This window comes from Gorilla gorilla, chromosome 16, assembly GCF_029281585.2.
Source record: "Gorilla gorilla gorilla isolate KB3781 chromosome 16, NHGRI_mGorGor1-v2.1_pri, whole genome shotgun sequence".
Lineage (NCBI taxonomy): Eukaryota > Metazoa > Chordata > Mammalia > Primates > Hominidae > Gorilla > Gorilla gorilla.
In genome coordinates, this window is record NC_073240.2 from 89,344,088 (window position 1) to 89,363,701 (window position 19,614).

General features: G+C 45.9%; 1 protein-coding gene across 14 annotated transcripts in view; it reads right to left on the reverse strand.

Moving 5' to 3' along the window:
- Positions 1-19,614, reverse strand: part of NTRK3 (neurotrophic receptor tyrosine kinase 3) — a 397,164-nt gene that overhangs the window by 267,333 nt on the left and 110,217 nt on the right. For 9 of the 14 annotated variants that reach the window (XM_055362905.2, XM_055362904.2, XM_055362902.2 and 6 more), the window contains 6 exons: positions 10,285-10,442; positions 9,348-9,490; positions 8,783-8,924; positions 7,991-8,287; positions 1,594-1,617; positions 52-116 (listed from right to left, as the gene is read on the reverse strand). In XM_055362905.2, the coding sequence (XP_055218880.1) occupies positions 52-116; positions 1,594-1,617; positions 7,991-8,287; positions 8,783-8,924; positions 9,348-9,490; positions 10,285-10,442 (829 nt within the window). The remainder of the gene's footprint in view (positions 1-51; positions 117-1,593; positions 1,618-7,990; positions 8,288-8,782; positions 8,925-9,347; positions 9,491-10,284; positions 10,443-19,614) is intronic. The other 5 variants (XM_055362906.2, XM_055362909.2, XM_031002358.3 and 2 more) reach the window with 1 other exon arrangement.

A 19,614-nucleotide genomic window follows, 5' to 3' on the forward strand; every position in this document is an offset into this window, starting at 1 on the left:
GAAAATGACTATGCCAGTCAACACACTCCTCTTGACCAAGAAGTGACTCACCCCAAAAGTGTCTTCTTCTGGTTTGTGGGTCACAGTGATAGGAGGTGTGGGACTCACTTCGTCAACTGAAAACCAAACACAAAAAGGAGGAGGACAGTTAGCTTCCCGGCTGGGGAGGCTCAGCCACAGTCCCTGCCCAACTCCCAAGCTCCCTTGAGACTTCCCCCTGCAGAACATCCTCTGAAAGCCAGGCTCTTGCAGTCTGCCTTCCCCAGGCTTTGCAGGACCCCCCCACCCCCACAGACCAGGTTCCTATCTGACCATCTGGCTGGTGTTACAGTTCAAGCACAGGCTCCATAGGAATAAAGGACATTCAGTCCCATTCCCTGCCCCAACCCCAGAGAAAATAACGTAACCTGGGCAACTTGGGCCATGAGCTATAGAACAGAAAAAAAGATACATGTTTTGGGATCCTGGCCAGGGTCTGGATTAGACAAATGTTACTGGTGGTGGCAGCTGTTGCTGACATTCTGCTACTCCTTGCCACAGGCATTCCTTTTCCTCTCCCTGCCTTTCCTGTGCCCTCTTTCCTTCTTTACTCCTCAGTGAGATCCAGGAGGCCTGGGGATCCATCAAACAGCCCACTACCCATTCCCCTAACACTGATTTCAGAACACGCAGCTTAAGTTAAAAAAATAGAACCATCTGACCGGGAAACACCACCTTTACCCAGCAAGGCCAGGATGGGAAGCCAAGTATCAATTTTCCCCTCACTCCACCATCTAGAATCACCTCCTTGACAAGAAATGGCCCCAATTCAGAATTCTCTGAAGGGATATTCTGCAAGATTACAAGTCCTCTAAGGCTGAAGACAACTAAAGAAATCACAGATATTGACATCAGTACCAAAAAGCCGAGGGTGTTTCTAAACAGCACCTATTATCTCAAGCCAGACACGAGGCAGAAATGGCAGCAGTTGCTGCTATTATTCCCACCTCCCATGGAGAAAAAAAAGAAAAAGGAATAAACACAGGTTTCCCCACAGTCCATAAACAAAACCCCACATTCTTTTAGGATTGTCTAGCCCTAGCCCCAAATCACTTATAAACTGAGCCTCAATAATTCCTTCTGAGGACACGTGAGCCTATCAGGAAACCTTGTAAGTCAAGCTCTCATGAGGCAAGTCCTGGCCAAGTGCTCAGGCTCCTGAAGCAGATGAGAAACACTAGCAGGTTTATAGGTTCCATATTCTCTCTGCAAGAACAACTAAGATGATCAATAGGGGTCTACTGAGGCACATGAAACCCATGTCCATCCTCACACAGCCCCTCTTTATCCAGGTAAAGAGATCCACAACATCATCAGACATTAGAAAACTCCCTGGGGGAAAGTGAACCACAGAGTGATTACCCAAGAAAAGTGGGCTTGGAACTGCCTAAAAAGCATTACTACCCTTCATTTCCCTTTCAGAGTTCACTCAGATGCCCTCAGCTGCCATGGGCCAGGGATGATGTGGAATAGGAGAGAGGGCTATTTGAATTCAATAGTTACCGATAGTATCAGAATAAATCAGTTTCAAAGCAACAGGTAAAGCAGACTTACACAAGATAAAGTTATCCGTGCTCTCTGCAAAAAAAGGACAAAGAGATAATTAACAAATTTAATAAAAACCAGAACAGACACACTACTTGGTCCTAATAGCTATGATCTCTCCCATTCACCATGATTCCCTGTTCTCATGGCAACTGACAAACTAAAATCCACAGCACATCTCCCGTCTCCCCATGCTACACTACCAGTTTAGCGGGTGGTCCTCCAGATGGAGAAGGAATGAGAGATAAAGTTCCTGGTTTCAAGGGAGGTGGCCCATCTAGGAACGAGAAACCAAACCAGTTTCATTATGAGATAGGGAATTAAAACTAGACCCTCTGTCTCATTCACAGCTCTGCTTTCTTAGGGACCCAAAGTGCTGGGAATGGGGCGACAGGGTGGGCTCCCCTAGACATTCTTTGAAAATGCCAGGTATGATCTCAAGATAAAATTCTGCAAAGTAATATGCAGAGTTGATTCTAGCAGGTCACTGAGAAGTTCTTGAGAATCCCTCTAGAATCTGCCCGTCCTGCAGATGGTAACGTGTTATTTGATCTTTGGTCTCTAGAAATAGTTCAACTAATAATGAAAGCTAATCCTTATTGCACATTGATTATAAGCCAGGGATGGTGCTAAATGCTTCATGTAACACATCACTCAATCCTTATTACCATTCTAAGAGGTGGTAGCATTATCCCCACTTAACAGATAAGGAAACAGGCTTATACAGATTAAGTAACTAATTGGATGTCACTCATTTAAGAAGAAATTAGAGCTGAATTCAAATCTCAGTCCAGGCTCTTGCCCACTCTACCAGAAATGCTCAAACTTTAGCACACAACAGAAGCACTCAGATGGTGATTGCTACCAACATCCAATAAAAAGGGAGTGAGGATTCCTTGGAGAAATGGATGATTTCAGGGCTGGACCAGGGAAAGTACAACATATGCCTGGAATGGCTTGTAATACTAAAAAGTAAGAAAGTGCTCAAAGATTAATGGAGGCCTGGAGACAGGGCACAGGAGCCAATGTACAGGGGATCTCAATAGCCAAATGTAGGATCATTTAAGCAACAAAACAATGATAGCCCTGGATTGCTATGGATTAGGATTATGTAGTCCCAAAATCCATATACAGAAACTGTAACCCCTAGTACTTCAGAATGTGACTATCTGGAGAAAAGGTCTTTAAAGATGTATTAATGTTAAAATAAGGCCATTAGGGTGAGTCCTAATCAAATATGGTTGATGTCCTTATAAGAGGAAATTTGAACGTAAACACACATGCATAGAGGGAAAATCACATGACAACACAAAGAGAACACTGCCATCTACAAGCCAAGGAGACAGGCCTCAGGAGAAACCATCCCTGCCAATACCTTTATCTCAGACTTCCAGCCTCCAGAATTGTGAGGAAATAAATTTCTGTTGTTTAAGCCACCCAGTCTATGGTATTTCACTGCTGCGGCATTCCTAGCAAACGAATACATGAATTACCAGCCATAGAACAAAATAAATATCCATGAGTCCACATTGATACAAATAAACAATTCAATAAATAAAAGGTGGAAGAATGAAATGCCCTTCCTTACAAGAGAATTCTGATTTTTAAATGTAGAAGGAATGATAAAAATAGAAAAATCACCATTTCACAAATACTACAGTAATAATTGTTTCAGGCAAGAATCATCAATGAATGTTAAAATCAGAGTGTGAAAGAAGGATGAGAAACAAGCTATTTATGTAGTTTAAAAATATTATACTGATTTCTTACAAAGGGGAAAATCATCTGTTTGCAGCAGAGAAACCTGGCAGACACCACCTTGACCAAGTAAAAAAGTCAACACCCCCAGTACCAAAACCTATTGACATCACGCGCCCCCGAAATGATGCACTGAGAGGGCAGAGCATCACTTCTGCAGAGTTCCTGCCAAAAATTCATAGCTAGAAATTAATCATTAAGAAAAAAATCAGAAAATTCCAAATGGAAAGACAGTCTACAAAAAAACTAGTATTCTTGCAAAGTTCCAAGATCATGAAAGACAAAGACTAGGGAACTGTCCCAGATTTAAAGAGAGTGAGATGACACACGAACTCAACACAGTGTGTAATTCTGAATTGGATCCTAGACAAGGAAAAAGCATCAATGGGCCAAGTGATGAAATGTAATTCACATCTGTACACTAGATAATAGTGATGGACCAATGTTAACATCCTGGTTTCGATCATTGCATTGTGGTTAGGTAAGATGTTAACATCTGGGGAAGCTGGACAAAGGGTGGAAGGAAGTGCCTTGTATGATTCTGTAACTTTTTAAAATATGAATTCCAAACTATTTCAAAATGAAAAGTTAAAAATCTTTAAAAATTGAAAAGAAACACAGATTACTAGTCCTCACCTTAGAGTTTCTAATTCAGTAGACCTGGGGTGGGTATCAAGATTTTGCATTTCTAACAAGTTTTCAGCAGACGCTGATGCTGCTGTTCCCTTTGGAATGCACTATATCAATACTACACAGCCTCCTGCCTCAGCCCACCATGCCCTGAAAAGTAAAAGTGTATTCATTCATTCATTCACCCATTCATTCACTCATTGCGGGCCCTCACAGTCTTAGCTCTGTTAAGTATGAACCAGCAGATATTCTCCAACTACCTGTGGGGAATCGGATACTTTCTGTGATGGAGTCCTTCAAAGAAAGTCTTACTTATGGTACACGCAGTTCAGTTGCTTGTTTGTTGTCTGTTCTGTATTGTTTTGGGGGATGGTCACAGAACTATCTTCACATTCCTGGGCATACCCTTTGTGCTAACACCCTCTTCTCAACAGCAGGTGACCAGAAGCCTGACTGGGGCAGGGGGAGGATGGAGGAAATGGAAGCTCTAGCCTGGGTTTCAGAGCCTGAGAGAAGAGAGGTGCCAGATCAATTCGCAGTTTACATTCATTTGCATATGTCTCATAAGGCTCCCATTTATTAGAGAATATTCTCACGTTAGCCAAATGTTTTGGTCAAGTCTGTGAACCCTGTTATCTCCAAATCAGCCTATGAATGTTTAAGGCCTTTGCCAGAGCCTGGAAGCATTTATACATCCAGAAAGCACATAAGCTTTGGAAGAAGGAGACATCCTGACTCCTCTCTAACCTGTGGGAGGGTTCAGGCATTCAGCCTGGAAGAGGATGGTACCCAGGACTGGTCCTCACCTCTGACTGCACCAGCAGGCTGGGAGGAGCGCTTGTCCAGCACACCAAGGAACAATCTGGACATGAACTGGGGCTGTGCCATGAAGGGAATACACATGTCTCCTACAGTCCCAGACCATAACTCTTCAAGAAGCGCCCCTTCTGTAAATTAATATTCACCACAACCTTTAAGGTAAAAGCAGGAAGGTGAAGCAATTTGCCAGACGTCACAGAGCTGACAAGTGATTGAGTCAGAGTCAGAGCCCTGGCAACGTGGTTCCATGACCACTAGCCTAGACTACCTTAACATTATCTGTTAGAACTTACTAGGTTGACCAGAAAATGACTACTGGTTCTAGAACTCTTGAATTCATCTCAGCTCTACATCCTAAGAATCTTAACAATGGCCCACAGCTAGTAAGCCTTTTCTCTGTCCAGACGCACTGCTAAGCACTTGGCAGGCATAACTTCCTTTAAGCCTCATAGTAGCTTAGATGGGAGATATTATCATTCCCATTTCATGGATACAGAAATAGAGGCACAGAGTAGTGATTGTCCTCCATCTAGTACTGACCTTGCACTAAGCCCCATGCTAGGAGCCCAGGCCACCAGATGGGAGGGCTATCTGGGAGGGGCCACAGATGGGATCTGCACCTAAGTCTGTCTGATTTCAGAGTGCCTGCTCTTAGCCTCCATGCTTAGCTGCCTGGAAGCAAAAGAGAAACACACATGATAATCATGATGTCTCCACACTTTCACATCAAAAGAGAAGAGCAAGAATCACAGACCAGCTTTGCATCTAGGCTTAGCTGGGGTGAGTTCGGTTTAGAGGGTTATGACTCATCTCTGCCTGCACCCCCCCAGATAATTGACTCTCTTGAGCGTTTAAGCATCTTGTCACTTGGCATCGTTTCCCTGTCACTGCCTTTTCATCACCCATTGATCCCTTTAACCTAGACTCACAAAACAAGCAAATCTTCCCACAGGGTGGCCCTAGCAGGATGGAGATGGGTCTGAGGAAATGACCTCAGGTGAGGTGCTTTCTCTTTGAGTTTCTCTGTGGCTCTATCCTCCCTCCATCCTCCTGGGGCCAGATTCCCACTCAATTCCAGGGTAGTAGATTGCAAAGGAGGGAATACTAGAGTCACCTGGGGGCTTGTTAAAACATAGCTGCTAGACCCCACCCTGGAATCTCTGATTCAGTAGATGTGAGTGGCGCTTGAGAACTTAAGTTTTAACACATTTTCAGGTGAGGCGGATGGGGCTGGTCCATGGACCAAAGGTCACTTTTGAGAACCACTGGCCTGAGGAGCACTGATAACTGACTATGGTGACAAGGGTATCCAGAGACTAACAGAAGGGGCTGCTGCATCTCGTGGGGGCAGAGGAGGTATCTCTGAGATAGCTCTGAGGGCTGAGAAGATGCAAAGTATTGCTTCCTCCTGAGACAAAGGACAGAACGGAGAAGCTGTGTCCACCACATCATCCAACTGCTGCTGCTACCCCACACCTCTCAGGATACCCCTGGCAGAAGGAGCCAGAGTGTCTTCTCCTCCCTCCTGAGCATTCTAGGGTTCCCCCCTCCCTAGGCCCCAGAAGCTTCTCTTTGGAAACAGAAGCATTGCTTCAGGGTGCTTCATTTCCTCACCAATCGAGACTTTCCCTCAGCAATGTATAGACTTTCCTCTTTAAAAACAGAATTTATTCTCTAATCAGGCCACAGGCAGGGCAACGTTTCAGTCTTTTATGTCAACAAGACCTAGCCTGCCCTTGTAGACCATAAGAGCAAAATATCTCTGCTCTAAAAGCCTCTTCTTCCACTGTGCAGGCCAGGACTCATCTACCTGCTGAAAGACAGCACAGTGTGACCCAGGAGGGGAAGTGTCATGGGGGCTTTTACTGAGCATTCTGGGGATGATGGAAGTTTCAGACTACATGGGATTTCCAGGGCCTCAAACATCTGCACATTCTCAACTGCCTCCGAAAAGACGGTTCCATCATCCCTGGGATCTCAATGGCAAGAATTTAGCTTAATGCAGCCACATTTCTCCGACTTCACTCTCAGGGTCTCTAGTACGAGTTCCCTTGCACTGACATAAATAAAGCCTCCTGGAGCTGCCACACCCTGGTAATTTGTAGACTGTGAAGTTGACTTCATAAAAACAGATGCTGCATACTGCTAGCTCTTTCTGCCTCTTCCCTTTGTGCACGTGTGTGAGCATGCATGTGCATGTGTGTATGTGTCTTATCAGTTTTTACACTGTATCCCATTAGAACTCCTGATTCCTAGGGATTGAAGACCAAAGGTCTCCTAGTCACTTCCCAAAATGAAGCACCAAGCTCAGCAAAGACACAGGGCTTTATGGGCAAAACTTATCAATTGCGGAACCCACAAAAAGACGCTACAATCACTTTCACTGAACTCTTTTGGTGTTTTTTTCTTCTCCAACTTCAGGAAGATATTTAAAGCATCTTAGCCCAGACAGTGAAAGACAGAATCAACTCCCAAAATCAAATCAAGCAAAGTTCTTCAGTAATTTCAATAATTTTTCCTGGTCCACTTGACATTAGCACTATCATAAGCTGAGGGCATCAGGTATGACCCACAGTAGCTCACCATGGAACAAGAGAGGAATGAAGCCACAGACCTGGGGGCCTAGATCCAAGTCAAACCTTGTCACAGATCAGCAAGTAGAATGAGGATCAGGTCATTCATCCTTTAAATGGAGGGTTAAACTGGACACACTCTCAAGTCCTTTGCAATGGGAAATCACGGAACCATCATCAGGTGTCAAACCCTGTGACGTGCTTTATATACCTTGACTCATTTAAAAGTCACAGGAGCAGTGTAATCATGACTATTTCATAGAAAAGGAAATTGATGCTTAGAAAAGCAGACTATCAGGCCCAGAGTCTCCCCACAAGTAAAGGGCTGGGTCAGAATTCTCTACCATTACTGTCTCTGCTTTCTCTACTATCATACAGTATGCCCTAACATGCACAACTGTTATTTCTAAGAAGTCTTGGTTACCATGACTGCTATTGGAAAATGGAGACTCTATCCTTGTTTATACCAGATGCGGCTGGTGGTTGCACATGTTCCAGTGTGTGTTTTGTTGCCCATGATAACAGTATGAGTACTGATGCTGCTTCTCCTCTCAAGCTACCATGCCCCACCTCCCAAGCTTGTAGAAAGAATCCATACACCTCCGAGCCAGCTACACTGCCCTCACCTGGAAAGGGCTCCTTGAGGAAGTGGCCATTGATGGTCTGGTTGGCTGTGCCCAGTGGGTTTTTGGCAATGAGGGTATAGTTGCCATTGTTGTAGTGGGTGGGCTTATTGAAGAGCAGGCAGCCCTCGGAAATCTCTCCCTCTTGGTAGTATTCCACATGGATGATCTTGGACTCCCGCAGAGGCTGCCCATTGTGCAGCCAGTGCAGCGTTGGTGGGGGGTTGCCACGCACCACAAACTCAATGCAGTGCTCCAGGCGCAGCTCAGGCTCCTCCAGGCTCACCACACGTGGGGGATCTGTCAAGGGAGAAGCCAGCTGAAATCCAGGACACAGAGTCTACCACCTCCCGCAGTAGCCTTCCAGCAACTAAAATGGGAATCCCGGTTCTTCCCCACCCACTCTGAAAAGGCTGAGAGAAGCAGAAGTCCCACCACAATCCCAGCAGAGGGGAAGAGATGTCTGTCTTCATGCAAGCTTCCTAGATCCACCTTAGCTGGAGCTCTTGGGACCTCTTAGGGGTTTCATAAAAGGCAGAATAGGCCAACTTAGAAGTGTCCTGAAGATGTAGTTGACTTGGAGCCACACCATCTTCTGAAGGACAAAGGTGCTCTTTCTGGGGTTTTTAATCCAAGGACTTACTTCTCAGTCCTGCCCTACAAGAGTCCTTCTGTCCCTACTGGTAGATCAGCTCACTGCTCTAGCTCAGCCCTGACAACACCTTGGCCCCTCTCCAGCCTCCTATGCCAGGTCCCCCTCACACACAGCCATCCCCCACAATAACATGCACTTACAGTAGACAGTGAGGGCAACACTGGCATTGCTCATGCCCACCACGTTCTCTGCAATGCACGTCAGGGTGAAGCCATTGTCCTCACTCGTCACATTCACCAGCGTCAAGTTGATGGCATGAACATTGGTCCAGTTCAGATTGGTCTGAAAACCCCAATAAAAAGATAACAATCAGATAGCTTCTACAAGGATGGCTCTGCTACCTAATCCCCAAATACTTTTAGGAATCAAAAGGAAAGCTGAGCAGAAGGCAAAGGAGATGTTTGTGTGAAAGCACACTGGCCAAATGCCAGGCTCCTCATAGGCAATAGTTCAGGCCATCCTTCTATTAACCCTATGAGGTGAACGGTAGTTCAGTACTGTGCCCATTTTACAGAAGCAAAACCTAAGTTACAGAAAAGTTGAGTAGCATGTACAGAGCAAAATGGCTAGAAAATATTGCAGCTGCATGTAACCCAAGTCTATGTGTTTTTTCCTATAGTAACAAGACTGCAAATTTTCCCTCTTCAAGACTATAATGTGATCACTCCCTAGCCTCCTGATGGGGCTGAAGCCCAGGATGCCTACCTGGTGAGTGTTGATGGACTGCAGCCCAGTGACTATCCAGTCCACATCAGGAAGGGGTGATCCAGAGCCATTGCAAGTGATAACAGCATTGTCACCCTCTCGTACGGTCAGGTTGACGTGGCTCACGCTGATCTCAGGAAGGTCTGGGAGCCAGACAAAGTGGGTGAAAAGACAGGCAAACACTTACTACCCAAAGGAAGCTCTGTCCATGGGGCTGACGGTGGCACTTCTTGCCTTGCTCAGTCATGACTCTAACACCACCTGCTTGAGTTCTTGGAAGACCCGCAAATCCAAGACGCTTTACATCACCTCCCCAGTAGACATCAGAACTCAGAATTGAAGCCCATGCAGTTGCAGTCTCCCACATTGCAGCGGCAGGTTGCGGGGTGGGGGCAGTGCTTAAGGAATGCATTTCTGGCAATTAAGCTCAATGGCATCATTACACTTTGGGCTCTGGTCATCTGAATAGTAGTGTTTCAGTCTCCCAGTGGGGAGCTTGCTTAAAATTCAGATTTCTGGGACCCATCCCCAGACATTCTCGAAGTCTGTGTTTGGGCCCAGAAATCTGCTTTTTTAGAAACTCCTTAGAAGCTGCTGCCATAGGGAATCCAGAGACCACACTTTGAGATACACTCCTTCAGGTTTGGTTGACAGGTAACTCACAGGGAGAAAGGGAATCTGGTGTGATGAGAAGGAGCACATTTAACTGCTGTCTGAATTCCTGAAACCAGTCTTCCTATGGCTCATGCACAAAGGGACAGGAACGACCAAGAAGGGGAATGATGAGTCAGGAGATCTGCACACAACTGCAGAGTTCAAGGCTGGGAGGGCATTTCGAAAGGAAGGCTCTGGCATCCCAAGGTAACGCCCAGCACCATCTCTGGTGTCTGAGGGATGCCTCCCTGGAGCCAGCTGGGCCAGGCGGCCACTCACTCACCACACTGACTGATGTTCATGCGGAAGAGAGGAAGCTGGGAGCCATCAGCGTTGATGCAGTAGAGGTTCTGGCTGTTGAGCTTGGCCTCCCCCTGCTCCTGCCAGAGCTGCATCCAGCGGATGTCACAGCTGCAGTTGAAAAAGTTCTGCTCCAACTGCCTGTCGGCAAAGAGAGAGGGGAAGGGAACCTCTGAACCGAAGATGGCCCAGGACCCTCCCAGGGCTATGAGGACAAGGGGGACCCGACCTGTTCAGGGATTAAGGGGAGAAGGGATTTAACAAGGTTACAAAAGAAGTGGAAAAATCCTTGTAAGTCCATAAATCGTAGTTTTAAAACAATAAACTCATTTAAAAAAAAAAAGAAATCCAGCCAGGCGCGGTGGCTCATGCCTGTAATCCCAGCACTTTGGGAGGTCAAGACAGGCAGATCATGAGGTCAAGAGATTGAGACCATCCTGACCAACATGGTGAAACCCTGTCTCTACTAAAAATACAAAAATTAGCCATGCATGGTGGCGCATGCCTGCAGTCCCAGCTACTCAGGAGGCTGAGGCAGGAGAATCGCTTGAACCCAGGAGATGGAGGTTGCAGTGAACTGAGATCACACCACTGCACTCCAGCCTGGCAACAGAGCGAGATTCCGTCTCAAAAATAAAAAATTAAAGAAATCCACCTCACTTCATGCAACTGTCTAAGAGATCCTTTTAAAGAGATATCAGCGGCCGGGTGTGGTGGCTCACACCTGTAATCCCAGAACTTTGGGAGGCCGAGGCGGGAGGATCACAAGGTCAGGAGATCGAGACCATCCTGATTAACACTGTGAAACCCCCATCTTTACTAAAAATACAAAAACAAAAAATTAGCCAGGCATGGTGGTGGGCACCTGTAGTCCCAGCTACTCAGGAGGCTGAGGCGGGAGAATGGCATGAACCCAGGAGCCAGAGCTTGCAGTGAGCCGAGATTGCACCACTGCACTCCAGCCTGGGCGACAGAGCAAGACTCTGTCTCAAGAAAAAAAAAAAAGAGAGAGATATCAGCTCGAGATGCTCCTCTTCTTAAAACCCTCCAATGGCCTTCCATCTCATTGAAAATCAAAGTCAAAGCCCTAAATAATCTGCACCATTCTCCATCATCTCTGACCTCATCTTCCCTCACTCCCCCCTCCTCTTCAGCCACACTGACCTTGGTGTCTGCAAGGTCACCTGTTGACTGGTTTGTTCCTACCCCAGGACCTTTGCACTTGCTGTTTCCACTGCCTGCCGAGCTCTTACCCAACATCTCTACAACGCTGGCTCTCTCAGTCTAACACTGCCCAGTCCCTTGCCATGCTATATTTGTCTTTCTAGAATTTGTCACTACTGGCATCACTTTAAATATTTATTTTTAATTAGTTTGTTTATCTGTCTCCCTGAATAAAAATTAAACTCCATTGAGGTCAGCAACATTGCCTGTTTTGTTCATTCCCTAACCTAGAACTGAGCCTGGCATATAAATTCTTGTTAAAGGAAAGAGAGAAAAAGAGAGAACGAGACTGACTGACTCTCCCTGGGGGAGTAGGTGGTTATCTATTTCCAAGATATGCTCAAAGCCCATCCTGGGACCAGCTTTATTCTTTAATAAATTCAATAAATTCTTAATAAGCACCTGCTCCATAATTGGCCATGGGCTGAGTGCTGCTGACACAGATGAAGAAGACAGTCCCTGTCCTCCAGGAGCACTCAGCCTGGTGAAGAAGAATGTTTGATAGGGGAAGAGTCACCTTCAAGGACCTCCTTCTCTACTGATTTTCCTTATGACTTGAAGCAAGTCACCTCCCCTCTCAATGGGATTATTAAGGAGACAATGAACAGCATTAATCAATCCAAAACTCAGAGTAAAGGGCACCGGATAAATCTGAATGCCTGGATCATTAGAGGAAACATGATTCTCTTTCTGGACCATCAAGGAGATGAATCTGTTGGAAACCAGAGGGAGGGGCACTTGGCCACACCGCACTAAGACCTAGGATATTTTTGACAACTGGAAAACTCCAAAATAGTTAAGCATGCATCAAAATTAATCAGCTTTCAGGAAAACGTGAGGCCCCTGGGGAAAGGAATCAGTGCTTTCTAGTTACTAGGACACCGGAGGCAGAATGTGCAAATACCCCTATGTGGTATCATCCTCTTAGCCTAAAAGTACTCTCTGCACATGGTACTCTGTCAGAAAGGTGAAGGGAAAGGAACTAACCCTTACTGAGCATTTGCTTCTTACGACAACCCTGGGAGGTGGCCAGAACTGCAAGGAGGGAGAGGCCTTCTCTGATGTTTGGAGGGGTTAAGTCACATGTGCAAGGTCCTTTGGCTGGTGTGCAAGACAGCACAGTTTCAAACCTCAGTGTGCTGGACTTCAAAACTCATGCACTCTTCACCCCATCTGTCATGTGCAAGGCATTGCTGGGTGCATGAGAGAAACAGAGAGGAGCAAGCTAGGAGCCCTGACTTCAGGAGCTCATGTAGGCAAAGACCATGTTGGGGTGGGTGGAGGGGGAGTGTGGGGGTGGGGGTAAGTAGAAGGAAGTAACAAAGGCAAAGGGAAGTTGTAGGTGTGGTGTGAAAACAGAAAAGAAAGGCTTAGCAGGACAGAAAATGTGTTAAAGAGTGCTGGGAAACAAAGCTGGAAGGTCGAGTGGAAGCCAGATAGTAGAGGACTTTTACTGCCACATCAGGAAATTTGGAATTCATGCAGGAGGCAGGGAAAACCATTGAGACCTCTAGAACTGGAGAACAATGTGGACAAAGAGGTCTGTAAAAAGGGAAATCCAACAATAGTGTACAGTATAAGCTGGAGAGGAGGAAAACTAGAGATTGAGAAGCTGGTTAAGATTGCTTATAAACACAGGGTCAACATGTACAGTTGTGTAGTTTGAGCATTTCTCAAAGTACTCAACCAAAGGGATAGACAGAGGATAAAATCCACTCTGTACACTTTTGGCCAGACCCAGCTGTAACCCTGGCACACGGCTACATGCACCCAGATGGGGCATCTTTTCTAACTCACACATAGGCACCATATAGACTGGCAGGGTCCAGCTCAATTCTCAAACTTTTGGTTTCAGAACTCCATTCACTCTCAAACAAAATTACTGACGGCCTCAAAGAGCTGTTGTTTATGTGAGTCATATCTATCAGTATTTACCAATTAGAAATTAACACTGAGAAAGATGTAAAACTCCAGAATACACTAGCACAAACTCCATGCATCATCAGAGCAATGATGTTATCACGTCCTGTGGCCTCTGGAAAACTCCACGGTATGCTCATGAGAGGATGAGAGTGAAAAAGGCAAATAATGGCTCAGTGTTACTATGAAAACAGATTCTATTTCATTGTCTCCTGAAAAGGTCTTAGGGCCCCCCCAGGACACCCTGGACCACCACTTGAGAACTGCTGCCTAGTTAATATGGGCCTAGAGTAGAGTGGGAAAAACTGGAGAGAGGGAAGAGAAGATCCAGTTAGCAACACAAGGAAGGCAAAGTGGTACGTGGTGCTTTGTAGGGGATAAAAGAGGAGGAAAAAGCAAAAGATGACCCCAAGATTTTAAGCTCCAAGAGACAGGAAATCAACGGCAGGGAGAACTGTCTTTGGTTGAAAACAGAAGAGAAAGAACCAGCAGAAAGGAAGAGAGGACACATTACGAATGAGGTTGGGATGGGGGTGAGGCTGGGGAGGGAGAGACCAAGGTCCTAGAAGGGGAAAGGGAAGGATCAAGTCAAGAAGCCTTGGAGGTGTTGCCTTGGGGTTATGTCAAGATGTCTGTGTAGCTGGACATGAGACAAAGAGAAAAGGTAGACAGGAAAAAATGAGAGGAACATAATAGACATTATAGGATCATAATATTAGCATCGCACTTGCCATAGTGCCAACACTAGACTAAATGCCTTCCACGCATTTCTTCACTTAACCCTCATGACAAGAAGAGCAGAAGGCCAGATGAGCTGCCCGGTGTATGCAGGAAAGATAGGCCAGAGGAGGTGGAGCGGTGTGGGCTCACACTGCAGGGGCTGCAAGGAGAGGCCTGGCCACCCTGCTAGAATGACAAGGAGGGTCCAGATGCTTGAATATATGTGAACTGAACCAGGTCAGCCTGGTTTTTCCCAGCTGCTCACTTGACAAGATGCAGTCATTCATTATTAAGTAGGTGTAAAAATACAAATTATCCACCTGGGTGGAAAAGACTAGACAGGCGAGGGGCTTGGCTGCATTGCCGCAAGCCACAAAGCGCTTGATGCTGTGCTGCCTCCTGTCTGGTCCCTGCACTGCTGCACATCCCAGCATCTCATGGCCCCCCAAAGGCAGACAGCATTAGAATGTCCTGAGGCTGGCCGGAGAATTAGGTGAGATGTTTGGGATGTGCCAAGGATGCTGCCAGGCAAAGGCTTTGTACAAATTTTCTGCTTCCTTCCATCCTTTCCCCCCAGGGTCCTGCTTACAGGACCTGATCCAGCAGCTGGGATGCACCTTGAAACCTGGTCCTTTGTTCCAACTGAGTTTATGGGAAACTGCAAAAGAACTGTGGGGTATTCCCCCCATCCTTCTGGACTTTCCTCCAAGAGAACAAGACACACACACAGCAGAAAACATTTTGAGTCTTAAAACAATGACACCCTAGACAGCCCACTGAGCAAACCCACAGTCGTCTTTATATCTGGACAAGAGAGGATTCAAATGGTGAGGTGGGCAAGAAGCAAAGACCGGCACATCCTAAATCTAAATGATGCTGTCCATCCTGTGTCCCTCCTCCCATTGAACCAGATCTCAAGCAGGGGAGCCTTTAGCCAGGACTTTGGGGGCAGTCCTGCGGAACCTAAAGCATGGCTTTCCATGCTTCATGAATAATGCAGGCAGTCCCATGAATAATACAGCAGTAGCTGCTGCAAGGCAAAGCTTACCAACACCCAGCCCTTGCCCCAAGATGGCCTGGGGCCTAATCGCAGGGCCCTGACGGCTCCCCACAGATTAACTCAGCCCCATCTGAGTTTGTAAGGACAGGCACTTTGCAGCACAGCCAAGGCCACCACTGGATATTTAGAAAACACTGATTCCCTCCGGTCATCACTCTAGTGGTTTTCTTCTTCCCTGCACAGCATCAACACTTCCAGTGACAGTCCTGGGGCCAGGCAGTGGAAAATGAGGAGGGGACCCAGATCAGCCAAGACAGCCCTGCTGTCACCCAGTAAAGGATCCCCAAAGGATGGAGCCATCAGCACAGGCCTCCTTGAGATAACAACAGTCAGATGGTAGGAAAAGCACACAAACCAAAGATCTGAGTTGGGACAGCTGTATCATTTCAAGCGAATACACTGGGTTTAGTTGAGTCCTCCCAAAAGATATATCCAAGTCCAACCCCTAGTATCTGTGAATGTGACCTAATTTGGAAATAGAGTCTTGGCAGATGTAATCAAGTTAAGGATCAAGGGATAAGATCACTCTCGATTTCAGGTGGGCCTTAAATCCAATGACTGGTACCCTTAAAGAAATACTAGCCGCAGTGGCTCACGTCCGTAATCTCAACATTTTGGGGGGCCAAGGCAGGCAGATCACTTGAGGCCAGGAGTTCGAGACCAGCTTAGCTAGCATGGTGAAACCCCATCCCTACTAAAAATACAAAAAAAAAAAAAAAAAAATTAACTGGGCATGGTGGTGCTCGCCTGTAATTCCAGCTACTTGGGAGGCTGAGGCAGGAGAATCACTTGGACCTGGGAGGCGGAGGTTGCAGTGAGCCAAGATCATGCCTCTGCACTCTAGCCTGGGCTACAGAGTGAGACTGTCTCAAAAATATAAAATGAAATAGAAAAAGAAAGAAGATGGAGATTAAAGACAAAGAGACAGGGATGGCAGGCACGTGAGATGGAGTCAGAAGTTGAAGTGATGCTGCCACAAGCCAAGAAACACCAGGAGCCACCAGAAGCTGGAGGAGGCAAGGACGGGTTCTCCTGCAGAGCCTTTGAAGGGAGTGTGGCCCTGCCAACTCCCTTATTTCAAACTTCTGGCCTCCAGAATGGTGAAACAATAATGTTCTATTGTCTTAAGCCAGCAAGTGTGTGGCAATTTGTTAACACAGCCTAGAAAATGAATACAGCTAATAACTTAACTCTCTAAGGTTCTCTTTTAACACCAGTAAAATAGAGATTATTGTGCTCGACCTTCCTTCTTCACAAATTTATTAGGAGGATTCATGATAATATATGTTAGCATGATTTGGGAACAAAAAGCAGCTATTAAGAGACCAGAAATGATCACTATAGTAATACTATTAGTAACATTATTGTTTAGTGACGTCTCCAAGAACCGTAGAAAGTCATCACGGCCAAGACTGGGAAAAGAAATGCACCAGGACCAGCCCAAACCCATCCCCGCTACTGAATTAATATTTTACCAAGCTGATTAAATCTTCAAATGATACTAGAGGTAATTATCACTTTCCTTTAAAAGAAAATGAAATACTCCAATCTATTTTAATCATGTCTGCTCCATGCATGCAGGGTATTCAGAGAAGCCTGTTCAAGATACATTAAGGATCCTTAGGGCACTGCTGGAGTGTTTCTGTGCTGTAGGTCTACATCCTCTGAGACCTCTTCCCATTGCCTAAATTGTACCTTGAGATTCAGAATCTAAGCTTCTTTTCTTCCTACTTCATTCTTTATCTCTAAGATAATCTCTCTGATTCTTGCTCTGATTTTTGGACAGACAGCTCTCATCTTCTCCGCAAGGAAAAAGAAAATCATCTTGCCATAACCAGAAACTTCTGAGAGCACTGCACAATGCCACGTCAAATTTTTCCAAACTGTGCCACTGAAACTGTGCTGGTTACTCCAATGCAAGTCATGGAAGATGAGAAGATGCTTCAAATTCACTCAATAAGATGTACGCCCCCCTGGACAGAGGGGAAGCTGTGAGTCAGGGGCTTGGCCAAGACCATCCCCCTCATCCCACAAAAATAAATGAAAGAAAGTAGAGGAAGGGTCTTGGTGCACTGCAGGAACCCTGAGATGGTAACTTGTTTGTTTTTTTTCCTTTGATTCCACTCAAGGGACCCGACATCTTGAGAAGGGCTTCTGGAAGGAGAGGCCGAGCACGTAGGGTGTGTTGCTTCAGTCAGGTAAGAGAAACAGCACGGTCTTTGGAAACAGCAGATCGGGGTAGTGATAATATTAAAAATCATAACACTCATTCCCAGATATATCACTTACTAGCCATGTGATCTTGAACTAGCTGTTTAACTTAGCCAAGCCTCAAATCCCTCATTTGTAACACTCGTCATACTGCTACCTCCCTGTAGGATTGTTCCAAGGATAAGACAGAACCTCACACACATTAGATGCTCAAGATGTGCCTCTTCCTTCTCCTTCTGTCCTACTGGAAAAGTCATGGACACTCAGCCCTTCCATTCTTACAGCAAGGATCCTCTACTGGGCGAGGGGCTGGTTGGGGTACAGCAGAGGTCCTTAGTGAAAGAAAGAAACATGCTAAGGAATTGCTGCACACCCTCTGCCCCTTCTGTCCCTGCAGAGGGTCACTTAAACCTCACACTTCTGGCCTGTGGCTTTCCTGGCTCCACAACACACTGAGCCCTTTCTCCTCCAGGGCCAAAATTCTTTCTTCCTGGAAATATACAACCCATCCCCACGCCCCAGCCCACAGCCTCCATCGAGCAGACCCTGGCAGTCTAGATGGCTCATGGCAGATGGCGCCATGTGGACTAATCAGGAAGTCAGACAAGAAAATACTACCCCCTCTTCCATTTGCCAGGAACTGGGATTGTTTGGATTTTAATCATAGCCACAGCTAAGAGCCAACACGCGGCCCCTCCAGCCAAAAGATGAATTTTCCTCTCCCAAGATTCAATTCTTCTTCAAAAAATAGACCCCTACCAGGGTGATTGCTCCTTAGAGGGGGGCTTCTTTATTCTCCAATATGATTTTTTTCTTAGTTAACTATATGACAGAAATAAAACACACCATGGACATGGTGGCACTCACACACTGACTCACACTGGAGGGAATGTCTTCATTCCTCCATAAGTCACATCTAACTCACTGGTGTATTGATCCCAGGCAAAGATGAATGCAGAATCCCATGATCCTCTGGGAGAAATCTGACATTTTCTTTAAATATATATCCACGGAACAACTGTTTCTAAAACTCCACGAAACAGGTCACCAGGGCAGCAGCACACCATTGATTTCACATCCAATAATTTTTTAGAAAGAGCACTGAACATTTTCTCAATAATTCAGCCAACAGCAGACCCCCTATGTCCCCTGGAGAGATGCCATCCCTGGCCTCCTGAGATGAAGGGACTATGGGTTCCAGAATAATTACATGCAAGACACCCAAGAAAGAGATCCCCCAAGGCCCTCAGTCAGTTCTAGGGTAACTTAAGAAAGACCACAATCATGTGTTTTTTAAAAATTATGGTAGAATAGATCCTTGTGTTGGAAACAGACTGAAAACACTGGGAGATAGTTGAGCACAGTGGTCAAAGCTTTGGGTCCACACACTGCCACTATTCAGTGAGTGACCTTAAACAGTATACTTAACCTTGCTAAGCATCTCAGTGTCCTCCAAAGTGAAGTGATAGTAATAATTCCTACCTTAAGGAATTGCCATAAGGATTAAATTAAATTAAGTATACAACTTTATAGATTGCTTGGCACAATGCCTGGCACAGAGGAAGAACTCAGAAATCAGAGTTAGTAGTAAATCGTAGTAGTCATGTTGATTTATCTTTTCCACCTACAGTACACAAGGTCATCATGGGGTGATAGGCTATTGGGATGCTTGATATAAAGCATCAAGAGCTGGGTCTGAAAAGGTAAGGTTTTGACGCATCCATGAAGTCAGGTCTTGCTAGGTGAAGGGAAAACAAGTTGAAAGGCCAACAGCGTAGGCAGAGGTCCAAGGTCATTGCCTCTTGGTAAAGAGAGTAAAGCAATCAGCATTCAGTGAATTTGGATCTGCGTCACCAAGTAAGAGGGAACACATGAGCGGTGTCTCTGGAACCCTGACTCCCTAACTTGATCCATGCCTCAATTCCTTTTCAATTTATTCCTTGATTTATACCCTCAACATAATATGATGTCCTTCATGCACAGAGATGACCCCGATGAATCACTCATCAACATGAGTTATTTTTTCCAGCAGTGGTCACGAATGTTCACTCATTCGGCCTTCCTTTGTTTGTGCAGAATGGCTGGCTGGGATAGGGGTGCCCTGATCAGCCTTGGACCACAGCAAAGCTAAGCAGTCCACATGCAGATTGAAAAAATATATGGCCTCCCCAAACCCCT